Source organism: Pan paniscus, chromosome 6 (genome assembly GCF_029289425.2).
Source record: "Pan paniscus chromosome 6, NHGRI_mPanPan1-v2.0_pri, whole genome shotgun sequence".
Lineage (NCBI taxonomy): Eukaryota > Metazoa > Chordata > Mammalia > Primates > Hominidae > Pan > Pan paniscus.
The window spans coordinates 144733863-144748279 of NC_073255.2; the positions used below are offsets into that span (position 1 = coordinate 144733863).

The 14417-nt window shown below is 39.4% G+C and overlaps 1 protein-coding gene across 2 annotated transcripts in view; it reads left to right on the forward strand.

Annotated features, from left to right (window-relative positions):
- Nucleotides 1-240: 240 nt before the first annotated feature.
- DLD (dihydrolipoamide dehydrogenase) overlaps nt 241-14417 on the forward strand; it is a 31911-nt gene continuing 17734 nt past the window's right edge. Inside the window, exons 1-4 of one of the 2 annotated variants that reach the window (XM_008963577.4) lie at nt 241-2459; nt 4359-4437; nt 12880-12959; nt 13467-13535. In XM_008963577.4, the coding sequence (XP_008961825.2) occupies nt 2334-2459; nt 4359-4437; nt 12880-12959; nt 13467-13535 (354 nt within the window). In that variant the 5' untranslated portion in view covers nt 241-2333. The remainder of the gene's footprint in view (nt 2460-4358; nt 4438-12879; nt 12960-13466; nt 13536-14417) is intronic. The other variant, XM_057302931.1, reaches the window with a different exon arrangement.

The following is a 14417-nucleotide window of genomic DNA, read 5'->3' on the forward strand; positions in this document are numbered from 1 at the left end:
TCTGTGTCTAGCTCAGAGTTTGTAAATACACCAATCGACACTCTGTATCTAGCTAATCTAGTGGGGACTTGGAGAACTTTTGTGTCTAGCTCAGCCATTGTAAACGCACCAATCAGCACCCTGTCAAAATGGACCAATCAGCTCTCTGTAAAACAGACCAATCAGCTCTCTGTAAAATGGACCAATCAGCAGAATGTGGGTGGGGCCAGATAATAAAAGCAGGCTGCCTGAGCCAGCAGTGGCAACCCGCTTGGGTCCCGTTCCACAGCGTGGAAGCTTTGTTCTTTCACTCTTTGCAATAAATCTTGCTGCTGCTCACTCTTTGGGTCCACACTGCCTTTATGAGCTGTAGCACCGCGAAGGTTTGCAGCTTCACTCCTGAAGCCAGTGAGACCACAAACCCACCAGGAGGAATGAACGACTCCAGACGCGCTGCCTTAAGAGCTGTAACGCTCACCGCAAAGGTCTGCAGCTTCACTCCTGATCTAGCGAGACCATGAACCCACCAGAAGGAAGAAAGTCCGAACACATCCAAACGTCAGAAGGAACAAACTCCGGACACGCCGCCTTTAAGAACTGTAACACTCACTGCGAGGGTCCGCAGCTTCATTCTTGAAGTCAGTGAGACCAAGAACCCACCAATTCTGGACACAATATGAATATGGAAAGTTGCTCATGAGATAGTTTTAAGTGAAAAAAATCAAGTTAGCAAAATAAGTATGGTCCAATTTCTGGTTATATTCCTTAGCTGGAATATAAACACTGCTAGTGTGGGCTGTCCATTGTTGACATCGCTCCCTCCACCTCCAGTGTGTTTGCATTAATTTATATGCATTGTGGCTTTTGTTCTAGCTGAGAGGAGAAGAGGTATAGTTGGTACAAGAGATGAGGAGGAATGTGGAGAAATATGGTGAGTGCAGTAAGGAATCTATTTCCTGCCTGACTTCTCATACTGGGTTGAGCCCCTAGGCTTTGTGAATGACAGCTGGAAAGGATGGAAGTGTTTCATTTTTTAAAAATAAAAATATGATATTGTAATTTTGGACAAGGGAGTAGGGAACAAAGCCCAAGGAAGTTCAGGAAAGAATTGTGAGATTTTGTGCATATGGAGCAATAACTCCTAGACCAGATGTCAAAGACTGCCATGAAGCTGGAGAGGAGACAATTCTCCCCATCTGTGTGGTGGAGGCTGCTCAATGTCCCCCAATTTCTCTTCATCTCATCTTGCTTATTAATACAATTTCAGTTAGGCACTCAGCTGACAGGACTATGTTTCACAGATTCCCTTGCAGCTAGGTGTGGCTTTGTAATCAGATGGAATGAGGGGATATGATTGTAGAAACTGGAGCAGCCATCTTGAATGAAAGATGCAAGGCAAACTCTGATGATGGCAGAGTCACGAGATAAAAGGAGCCTGGGACCCTGTCACAGGACAGAGCTGCCAGCAATACCGTCTCTATAACAAACACTAAATTTAATTATTCATATCTAAATCTGAACATAGGCAGTAATTTCTAACCAGTGTTTAGCCCAGCACAAGGCCTGGGTGGTAGACTTCCAATAAATGTAGAATTAAGTTTATTCACACTATATAGACTTATTGCAAGGCAAGAATGAGACCTTAGACTTTCGTGCTCAATCTTGAAGACAATGTTTTTCAACCCTTTCCAACAGATTCTCTCTCAAAACCTGAAATCTCATCCACCATCCCACTCTCTTTTTACCAGGGAGATGTGTTTCTCAACTAAAGAAATAGAAGAAAGTGTGTTTTCTACGTATTGTCAGTTAGCTAATTAGAGCAGAATGCTGGTGATGCCAAAATCTGTAGCCCCATCCCTTATATGGCATTTGAGAGGAGCGAGTATAAAGCAGTAGATAATACGAAAGGTTTTGGCCTCGGGGCCGCAGTTATCTCTCCTTTGTGAGACCTTGGGGGCACTGTTTAACCTCTCTGGGTCTCATCCAAGAAATGGAAATACTAATAATACTCCATATGGTTGTTGCAAGGATGAAATGAGATGTCTGTAGGAAGTGCCGAGGAATGCCTAGCACAACCAAGAGCTTGTTGAACTTGTCACGCTTTACTGTCGATAATGTGCATTAAGCAAACGCTAGTTTTATTTGTTTATTTCATCTTCTAAGTATAAGAATACATTGTAGCTCGACATTTTGGCACCAGCCCCTAAAGCATTCCCACCACCACCCCCGCTGCGACAAAGCACTGCGCTCCTTACGACAGCGTACGACGCCGAGCCTGACAGGAACGCCTCGTGCGGTAAAACCGCGCGGGCCAATCGCGCTGCTCCCGGGTGATGACGTAGCTGCGCCTGTGCATGCGCAGGGAGGGGAGACCTTGGCGGAGCGGCGGAGGCGCCCAGCGGAGGTGGAAGTATTGGCGGAAAGGAAAATACAGCGGAAAAATGCAGAGCTGGAGTCGTGTGTACTGCTCCTTGGCCAAGGTGAGGGCCGAGTAGGTGAGGTCGTGTTGAGCCAGAGGCACGGAAGGTCCCGCTCAGTGGGTCCGGTACGCGGCTTAACCCTGTTGGGCTGGCGGAGGCCGGGCGCCTGGGCCGCACCACCCCTGGCCCCGCCTCTGCACCGGCTCAGCCCGGCCCTGGGCTCCGAGGCGGCCGCTCATCCTGCTGCAGGCGAGGGACTGGGCTGGGCCCAGGCTGTGGCGAGTCCTTTCGGGTTGTGTGACGGCCGGCGGTCACACATGCCACACCCCCAAGCCTGGGCCGAGGGCCATCCCGGTCACACATAGGCCTCTACCTTGGAGGAAGTGTAAGCCACCCATGTCCCGTATAGTCTGGCTCTTTGTACCATTTGCCTTTTTCTCATCCTAATTCTGGTACCTGAGTGGCCTAAGTTTATGCAGTGGGCAGGTAACCCTGGGGTCACTTCTTGAATGGTTTAGACCCAGTCAGCTCCAACAGATAGCCCTCGGAATTCCCCTAAGGTCTTGTCAGTGTTGGCAGCTTTCAGCTGGTGTTCATTGCCATCTCTCACGACTTCCTGGAGGCTTAAATCTTTAATTGCAGCAGGTTATCAGAACAACTCTCCTTTTTAATCTGCTTACCAGATACAGCCAAATTGTGTGTATGTGGCACCGTGGCTGGGTACTATGTTAGTGGAGACCTTAAAAATAATATAGCGATCAAACCCTTTTGTTTCAGAGATGAGGAACCTGAGTTCTCAAAAGTTAATGTAACATTCTGCAAGTCATGCTTTTAGGCAGCGGCGGAGGTGGGACTGAAACTCAGGATTGTCAATCTGCTGCTTTTTGGGTTTGCTGTCCTGACCTCAAATGTTAAGAGTTGCCTTGGAACTGGAAACATCAGTGTAGGTTTTGTCACTGCCGCCCATTTTCCTGCTGTGAGCAGGGGTTATTTGCTTGCTTGCTTTCTGCCTCATTGCCCTTAGGAAATGGTAGCCATCCACATATAGAGATTAGGGAGATTATGATGCAATTTGTCAAACTGTAGTAGCACCAGAACGTAAGTACATTACTTGGTGCATTTTCCTAAGTTACCTTGTCTAATTTGCTATTCCTAGTTGATGTCTCAGGAACATCTTCATAGATTGTTCTAAGTAAATACGGACTGTATATACACGCTAGCTTAGAGTTAGGAAACAAAAATTACAGGTAAAAGGATTATCATGTATAGATTATTCAAGTATTTAAGTTAGAACTTAAAGAGCTTTATTTATTTATTTATTTTGAGACGGAGTCTTACTCTGACATCCAGGCTAGAGTGCAATGGCACTATCTCAGCTGACTGCAACTTCCGCCTCCCGGGTTCAAGTGATTCTCCTGTCTCGGCCTCCCGAGTAGCTGGGATTACAGGCACCCACCACTACACCCGGCTAATTTTCTTGTATTTTTAGTAGAGTCGGGGCTTCACCATGTTGGCCAGGCTGGTCTCGAACTCCTGACCTCAGGTGATCCGCCCACCTCAGCCTCCCAAAGTGTTGGCATTACAGGCGTGAGCCACCACGGCCGGCTCAGAGCTTTATGACATTAAAATGATCCCTGGCACTAATAATTAGCCATGTTTTCTGAAAATTGGATAAAAATACCATTGAATACGTTTTTAAAATTAAGTTAAATATGAGATGGTTTGTTGACTATTGATAATAAAAAGATGGGTGTGGCAAGCTGAGGCTGAAAAGTTTAAATGATTAGTTATTGTCAAAGAGGGGATATTGATCTGTAGCTTCTGTGTGGCAATGGAAGAAGATACACTAATAATCCTCGCTTGATACGTTTGCCCAAAATTGTTCTGTTATCATCAACCTTCAGTAGTTCTATGTTTTGTATTCATATCTTACATAATAGGAACATTTTCTTTTTCTAGAGAGGCCATTTCAATCGAATATCTCATGGCCTACAGGGACTTTCTGCAGTGCCTCTGAGAACTTACGCAGATCAGCCGAGTAAGTACTTAAGTAAAACATTTTTTTCATCACATTAGCTGACAGTTCCTTTCTATTTCAATGTAAAAGCAAGTGAATATTGGAATAACTTATGTTAAGTGTCTTATAGTTCATTTGTTCATGTATTTATTCGTTTGAATGTATATTGAGCTAGTGTGTTCCAGGCGGTGAACAAGGTAAAAAAACCCTGCTCTTATGAAACTTGTAATTTGGTGATAGAAGACAAACAATATATAAGTAATGGATAAATATTTTGGGAAGTAACTGAAAATTAAAGCAGGTAATAGGGAGGAAGAGAGATAATTTTAGATACAGTGTCAGGAAAGGCCTTTCTGAGGAGATGATGTCTGGGCAGGGTCCTGAGTGAAGTGGGGGAGTGAGGTTACTTCAGGCAGAGGGAAACAACACTGAGAAAGGCCTGAGGTGGGACTTAGCTTGTGAAGTTTAAGGAGTAATAAGAAGGCTGGTATGACTGGAGCAGAAACCCATGGAATGTAAAATCGGAGAGGTAGGCAGGAGACAGATCATGGAGTGCTTTGTAAGGCAGGTCTAGTAGTTTGGATTATACTCCAAGTATGATGGGAAACAAAGGTTTTGAGCAGGGCAGCAATTTCATATGTTTACATTTAAAAAGTTAATTTTGTCCGTTGAGTAAGGTTGTATTGGTTATTTTAACACTGTTTAGAATGATGAGATGACTTTCTTGACATCCTGAATGAAAGTCTTCATGGGTTTATCAAAAGCATGTTTTAAAGATTAGCAGGATCTAAAAGGAAGCTATGGGTCATGGAATTTTCTCCTGTATACTTTTTTTATATTTTTGAAGTTCCCGTAAAGGATATGCATTTTATTTTTTTAAGTATTTAAAACAGAAAGTTAATAGGATTATATTGAAGTATTTTGACCTGTCAGTACCAAGGATATTGATTATTTGCAATGTACTGTTTTGACATTTACTGAATTCACCCATATGGATTATAAGTAACATTGGATGTCTTAAAGCTTCAGTTATAGAAATCATTATCTGGGCGAACTGTGACTATCAGTCTCCCTGCATTCTGTAAAGTAATTTAATCCTGTATCCTCAACTGTTATCCAACCATTATCATTTTGGATATTTTATTTCTAGAGGAAGGGTAGGGGGAGGATTCTAGTAACCCATGACTAACAGTGAGTGAGTGATTTATCCTAGCTTTGAACAGATCAAGAAATCCTTTTAAAAAAAAGCTAATATGATGATGAAGGGAAAAGTTGGACCTCTTACCCACTTTGTCTCTTGTTAAATAGGAATCTCATTCTTCTCAACTCACATAACAGGAGAAATGTTAGATTTTCATTTCTAAAGGATATTTTTCATGGCTAACTCTATACCTTTGGCATCACTCAGCAGAGATTATTCAGTGCCTTCTATTTGCCAGGCAGACCCTGAGCCAGTACTTAGATTTTAGTGGAATGAGGCTGAGTGTTCCATAATCAGTTTGGTGATCCCTTTACATTGAGTAAATCATAAATCACTTAGTACCCATGTGTGTAAAGTGTGTAAAAGCTTTGAGTGGATGCAGTAACAAGCATTTTACACACATACTTGTATTTTATCTGAGGTACATGCTTACTGTCTTTTCCTCAGGAATGCAAACTTCATCAGGACAGGGACTGTGTGTGACTGACTGTTTTGTTTAGTATCTAAAGTGATATAGTAGGTAATCAGTACATATTTATTGAATGAATGAACACTGGGGCCTGGTCTGTTTTAATTACTGCTCTGTGGCAAAGCATCCAGTATGGTGTCTTGTACAAAGTAAGTAACCAGCTACAACAGCAATAATATTAACTGATGCATTGAGGGCTTCACTCTGTCTCAGGCACAGATTTAATCCTCATGGCCTTTCTACTACCTGTGTGCTGCTGTTCTCCCCATTTTATAGATGGAAGAGTTAGGTTTTTTAACTAGGAAATGACAGAGCTGGGAGAATCCTTTTGACTTCAGAGCCTACACTGTTAATGTTTTATTCAGTTTTCTTCCTTACATGAGTATTGATTGACTCTCCTGAGGAGTTCAAATCTTATTATGATACAGTCTTGGTTACAACATCTGAGAGATGTCTGAATAGCCTTATGAACCAGGTTCATCAGAATTTGCAAAGTTGTGTGTGTTACTGTTGATGTGACGTTTTATTTCATGACAGCACTTAATCAAACTTGTAACACTTAAACTTATAGCACTTATATCACTCACATTCACTACATTCATTCATTCTTTTATTATTTCAACAAATACTAATATCTACTATGTGTTAGTCATTGGGCTAACTACTGGAGTACCGCAGTGAGCAAGACGGACAAGACCCAGCTTTTATAGAGCTTACAATTCAGTTGAGGGAGACAAACATCCAACATATAATTGTGACAGGGGTCCATAGACTTAAGCATAGGGAGTAATGACATCTATATATGGATTGGGAATGGTCACATAATTCTTTCCTAAGGAATTATGTTGATAGCTAAAAAGGTTGAGAGTAACTCTTGTTACAGGTTGGACCTTTTACTGTAATTCTTTTTTTTTTATTTAGACTGTAAGAAGTAGGGCTATGTCATTTATATATACACAGACACAGCATGTGCAGGCACACCCCTCCAAGAGCCTAAAGTAGTGTTTGTAATGTGAAATGCCTGCTGTTAGTGTTTATTTCTAGGTAGATGGAACAGATCGTACATAGGTAGACCAGCATAATTCTATGCATGTAGTCTAAGAGTAGTAATTCACCATTACTGAAGCTTAAACTGCATGGTATTGGTGAGTAAACAGAACGTGGTAGGAGATGAGGCTGGAGAAATAGTTACTGAAGGAATTTGGATGCTGTACTTAGGAACATGGGCTTTATCTAACAAGAGACTGGAGAACCAACAGAGCGTAACAACAAAGAGAATAACATCTGAGTTGGGTTTTAGCTTTGCGGTAGCACTGGGTAGACTAAAATGGAGGATGTGAATGAGGCTAGAGGCTGCCGGACTGAAGTTTGGAGGTGGATCTGAGAAGGGGAGTGACACCGAGTTGCTAGTATGCACCTAGCACCTTCTTAGGATCTTAACATGCGTACTCTCTGATCCTCACAACCCTAGGCTGCAGGTGTCATCCTTACTATTATCCCCATGTTGTATCAAAGCCCAGAGAGATTGAGTAATTTGCCCAAGAACTTAACGGGGTTAGAGTTTGGAACCCAGGTCTATTTTACTTCAGATCATTTCTTATTTTACTATATTTCTTCTTTAGGGACCAAGAGGTTATGACTAGAAAGTAGAGCATTGATTTCAGAGGCTGAACAGTTTTGGGTGATAACAAGTATAGAGTGTTAACTATGGGAGGATGTTACTGAAAAAGACTGGATATTAAGGCCATTGACAATGTAAAAACAACTTCCCTTACCCCTCAACAAAATGTCAACAAATAAACCTTATCAAGTAGCTCTTACATTCAGTAAATTTGGCAATTAATGATTATTGCCTTATGACATCTCTTTTCCTGTTCGTTTTTTCTTTTTAAAAATCTGGTTTTGTTTTTGTTTTTTTTTTTTTTGAGACAAAGTCTCGCTCTTGTCCCCTAGGCTGGAGTGCAATGGCGTGATCTTGGCTCACTGCAACTCTGCCTCCCGGGTTCAAGTGATTCTCCTGCCTCAGCCTCCCGAGTAGCTGGGATTACAGGTGCCTGCCACCAGCCCGGCTAATTTTTGTATTTTTAGTAGAGATGGGGTTTCACCATGTTGGCCAGGCTGGTCTCGAACTCCTGACCTCAGGGGATCCGCCCACCTCGGCCTCCCAAAGTGTTGGAATTACAGGCATGAGCCACTGCGCCTGGCCAAAAATCTGATTTTACCTTTATTTTGACATGTGCCTCTTTTTTCTCACTGTGTTGTAAGGTTATTGAAGGTACTGATGAGTCATAAATATTTGATTTCATTCTGTAAAGCATATTCTTGTCATTTTAGTTGAAGTTCTTGATTGTCCTGGAGATTATGGGATCATCTGAGTGTTTTGGAAGGCAATAGAACATAATGGTATATAGGAGCACACATTTCAGAATCTAGAGGACCTTGTTTGAATCCTGGCTAGATTACTTACTAGTTGTGTAGCCTTATGCAAATTATTTAGTTGTTTTCAACCTTTTCTTCCTCTGTTAATGGTAGTATTAAAACTATGTCATAGAAATGTAATGAGGCTTACATAAGACAGTACACGTGACTGGCTCACTAACTGGCACATTTTAAGCTACCTAAGTGGTAGGTATTATTGTAGACTGACTTTTTTTTTTTTTTTTTAAACTTGGTCTCACTCTATCATGCAAGCTGGGGTGCAATGGTGCGATCTTGGTTCACTGCAACTTCCACCTCCCGGGTTCAGGAGATTCTCATGCTTCAGCCTCCTGAGTAGCTGGGACTACAGGCACGCACCACTATGCCCAGCTAATTTTTGTATTTTTAGTAGAGATAGGGTTTCACCATGTTGGCCTGGCTGGTCTTGAACTCCTGACCTCAAGTGATCCACCCGCATTGGCCTCCCAAAGTGCTGGCATTACACAGACTGACTTCTTGAGATACATCTTGTAATTATATTGATGATTACAATTGATTTGTAACACAATACCTTTATTTCAGTGGTAGCCTGGATAACCAGGTGCCTTATTTTCCTTATAATGATCTAATATGTAACACTTGTAGGAATTTGTAGAGTACTTTTCTTGACTTTTTTCTTTGAGTTAATTTTAATAACATTAATTGCCTTGTTTAAGTCAGTCACCTCTTATTGTACTCCAGTATTTTTAAAATATCAACCTGATACTTTAAACCTGGTAGGAGCACACATTTCAGAATCTAAAGGACCTTGTTTGAATCACTTCACTGAAACACAGATTGCTATTCACCTGTCATTTGCCACTTTTCCATCAGGTTTGCCTTAAATAAATGTATTTCATTTAACTACTTTTCTGTATCCTTTTTTTTTTTTTTTTTTTTGTGAGACAGAGTTTAGCTCTTGTTGCCCAAGCTGGAGTAGTGCAGTGACACAATTTCAGTTCACTGCGACGTCCCCCTCCCGGGTTCAAGCGATTCTCCTGCCTCAGCCTCCCGAGTAGCTGGGGTTACAGGCGCTCGCCACCATGCCTGGCAATATTTTGTATTTTTAGTAGAGACAGGGTTTCACCATGTTAGTCAGGCTGGTCTCAAACTCCTGACCTCAGGTGATCCACCTGCCTCGGCCTCCCAAAGTGCTGGAATTACAGGTGGGAGCCACCACGCCTGGCCTGTATCCTGATTTTTTAACTTTTTTTTTGAGACAGAGTCTTGCACTGTCGCCCAGGCTGGAGTGCAGTGGCGTGATCTCGGCTCACTGCAAGCTCCGCCTCCTGGGTTCACGCCATTCTCCTGCCTCAGCCTCCCCAGCAGCTGGGACTACAGGTGCCTGCCACCACGCCTGGCTAATTTTTTTTGTATTTTTAGTAGAGACGGGGTTTGGTCTTGATCTCCTGACCTCGTGATCTGCCTGCCTCGGCCTCCCAAAGTGCTGAGGATTACAGGCGTGAGCCACCACACCCGGCCCTGATTTTTTAACTTTATGTATGGGACTCAACCTGTGAAATTATTCTTGACAAGGAGAGGGTGAGTCAGAATCATGTGTTATCAGCTTTCATTTATATGCATCCTTTGGTACAGGTGAGAGTTAGATGATTTGTTTTTCTGACATTTTATTATGAAAAATTATAAGCATTTAGAAAATTATAAGAATTTTACATTGAACACCCATAGTTTTCTTCCATTAACATTTTCTGTGCTTACAGCACCACATATGTGCTCATTCGTTTATCCATCAGTGCAGACGTGTGTATACTTCCCCTAACTACTGGTTTGTTTTTGAAAGTTTGTTCCTGGCTTATACCCTCCTGTATTCTCAGTTGACAGATCTTTACATAAAGAGTCTGCTTTTTTCTCATTTTTGTGCATCTTAGCACTTTAGTGGTATTGTAATGGAATATTACATCTAGTATGTACAGTGAGGAGGAGCTCTTGAATTTTTGGTATTTTCTGAAGTTTTAAAAAAAACACCTAAGATTACATAGTGAATAGGGAAATAAAACCCAAGGTTTTTGGCTATTATCTTTTATCTCTTGTTTACTTCTCCTGACCTTACTAAAACAAGTTCTTTTCCAAACCAAATTTATTTATCATTTTAGTACCATGGACCTACTATAAGAATTGTTACATATCAGTGATTAAAAGTATATGCTCAAAAATACATATACTCAAAATCTAAAATATTTAATTCAGTTTTATTGTCATTAAAAGGGTTTTTGGAGAATTATAGCAATAATATATGTTATAAATATATATGCTCATGTAAGAATGAGAAAAGAATATAAAATATGGCAAAAATTGAATTTTATAAAAACTTTCCTAGAAGAAGGATTGGGAGGACCTATAAACAGTTCTCTCTGGGCTGTGTGGCAATGTGGATGGGTTTTTTTTTTTTTTTAATTTTGCTTTAGTGTATTTAAATTTATTCAGTAAACCTAAATTTTTAATCAGAAAAGACATTAAAAATTCAGCAAAGAAACCTGTTTTGTAGCTTGTATTTACATTACTCTGAAATTAAAAATTAGAACCCATTTAAGGGATGTTGTGTAGATCATCATTTGGTTCAAGATTTGAAAATAAAAATACATTTTATTAGATACTTAATTCTGAACCGAAATCAGTGAACCAAGCAGGGTGGCTAAAAAGCACAGATGGATCAGTAAAAATTGAAGCAATTTTTCATGTATTGAAATGACTATACATATTTTTTCATGTATTATCTCAATTATCATCTGCTATAACCAAAGAGAATCTAGTATTTTCATTTATTCAACAGGAGGGATTCTTAGATTTTGTGGATAATTGGGCTGAGTAACTTAGTTATCCACCAACACAGAGGTTCTGTGATTCTGTTCAGGCCAGCAAAGGTTTTTTGAATGATACTACTCTAGGGATGTGTGTTTTTGGGGAGAGGGGGTGATGCAAATTAAAATAGTCTTCTTTGTAGGTCAGAATATAGCTACTATGTATAGAATATTTATTATGTATGCTATAGGTATTATGCTAAATTATTTACATACATTATTTTATTCTGTTATCACCCTATGAAGTAGGTTTTTTTGTGGTCTTTCTTTTGCCAGGTATGGAAACAAAGATGAAGCAGGTTAAATTACTCACCTAAGGTCACATAGGTAGTGATTATAAAGCTTGATTATTGCTCTCTGGGATTTTAGTTTATGATGGTTAAAACTGAGGAATGGAATAGTATTGAATAATGGAAAGACCACCGGAAGTAGAGTCAAAAAGCTTAGTTTGTCTCTGCAACTCACTTGCTGGTTAACCTTAGACAAGTTAATTGACCTCTCTGAACTTCTTGTTTATTCTGTGAAATGTCTTATTTATGACATCTTTATCTTCCTCATAGGAAATTCTGAGACTCAAACATGATAATATATGTGAATATGTGTTATGAATTGCTAAATGCTAGACTAGTTGGGGTTGTCAGGACAGTGGAAGGGGAAGAAAAGGGAGACTGTTTCCTAACTCTTAACAGTCACTGTTACTTTATTTGAAGTTGGATTGAGAAGAATGGGAGTAATTGGACTTACTTGCACATTTGTATTACAACTGTTAAACTCCTAAGGATACTGATCAAAATTAATTTTCAATTTTTTATCTTTATTTGAAAAATGGCCACAATAGTTAATTGAATATTCTGGTTAGCCTATTAAGGTATGTAAAAATTATCAATATGCAAGTTCAAAACATATTTGTTAAATATTACATAGAAGCTGTTTTTTCCCTCATATTTCAGAAGTTAAGGACCTGAAAAAGGTAATAGGTCTTAAATTTATTGGAAATACTAAAGCATTATATAAAATTATCTTATTTAATTCTAACATCAATCATTGAAGGCAGTGTTTTCATCCCCATATTACAGAAAGGTTAAGTCATTGGGTCAAGTTCACACAACTAATCATTGGCCGTGCTGAGATATGAAGCCCAGAATGTCAGATTCCAAAGCTCAGGCTCTTTGCTTCATACATACTTGTCTTCCAGTATCACTAAATTCCGTCAGTTATTAAATCAATAGAATTTAGGAAGGTCAGTGAATACAATGTGAGTGTTACAGAACTCAGTTGTGTTTCTGTATGTTGTAATGAATAGAAAATAATAGAAAATGAAATTTGAGTATTTATGCCATTTTTCAGTAGCATCAAAGAGCATCAAGTAGTAGTAATAAAATAGTGCAGAAACTATGTAGAAAATGCTGATTTGTACTCTAAGAGGTTTAAGTATTGGGTTATTTGCTCTTCCAAAGAGCTCTTTTTGGTAAATATTAAGCAATTTACTATTTTATATCAATTTGCTTTTATCGTAGTTGATGCTGATGTAACAGTTATAGGTTCTGGTCCTGGAGGATATGTTGCTGCTATTAAAGCTGCCCAGTTAGGCTTCAAGGTAAGGTTTGAACTCAAACTAAGTATTGATTTATTTTAATTTGGGAAGGGTTGATCATATTTATAAAGTACTTTGCAGGCAAAAACATGGTAAATACTTCCTTAACTCTATAAATTACTTGTAAGCCTGAGACTAATAAAGATTAGGTTCATTTGGTTGTAGTATTCTCTTGGAATGGAAAGTGAAATCTATTAGTTTTCTTCTCTTCCCAGTACTTTTCATTTTGGCATCTAATCACACTTTGGAAGATACAGTGATAGAACTAAAAGCATATATTTGGTAATGTTAAGCACACAAAAATATCTTTTAGAATAATTCACTTTTGGGTCAGCCCAAAAGTGTTTATTATTATTCAAATGATAAATTATAAAGGACTATATATTTTAGTCTGTGAAAACACAGCCCGAATAGCTTGTTTTGTAGAAGAATTAAGACATATATTTGGAATTTTAGTGATCTGAAACATTGAGGTTATGTGCAGTTAAATAATGTTTTCTTTGGTTGTAGACAGTCTGCGTTGAGAAAAATGAAACACTTGGTGGAACGTGCTTGAATGTTGGTTGTATTCCTTCTAAGGTGAGCATGTGTTTTGTACAGCACAGAGATTGTTTTTGGCTAGCAACCAACTAGAAGGATGGATTGAGACTAGATTAGACAAATACACTTGTTAAAAAACAATCCAAGTTGTGGCATATTTCACACAGAGAAAAAAAAGAATGATAAAAAACACAGTTCTCTTTTGTAAAACTTAAAGAGTGCTGTCACTAGTCTGCCACACATTCCTGAAATAACTTCCTTGTCTCAGAATGCCTAGCTTTCCATTCAAACAGACTCTGATGTTCTAGTTTTTTCTCTTTATCTTTCCTTCACCAGTGTAACAGATAATAGATAGTAAATTGTTCTTTTAGGTCCTTTTTGTATGTAAACATGACTGCCTTTTTCACCTGCCACCCTGAAGTGTGTACTTATGCCTTTACTTTTAAAGAAAGTAAAAATGTCTTTTTCATTCTTGTTTGTTGAATGTTTTTCACATCATTATTGTTTGTCTTTGATTAATAAGAGAAACTGAATTGGTGTAGTGCCATATACTATTCCATGTAGAGAATGCCATGTCTTTTTTTTAACTTCTTTTTAAATTTTTATTGTAAATTGACAAATTACAATTGTATATATTTATGGCATACAAAGTGGTGTTATGATTTATGACTATAATGTGGAATAATTTAGTCAAGTTAATTAACATATTCATTACCACAGTACTTATCATTTTTGTGATGAGAACATTTGAAAGAGAATATCGGCCGGGCGCGGTGGCTCACGTCTGTAATCCCAGCACTTTGGGAGGCCGAGGCGGGTGGATCACCTGAGGTTGGGAGTTTGGGACCAGCCTGACCAACATGGAGAAACCCCATCTCTACTAAAAATACAAAATTAGCCAGGCGTGGTGATGCATGCCTG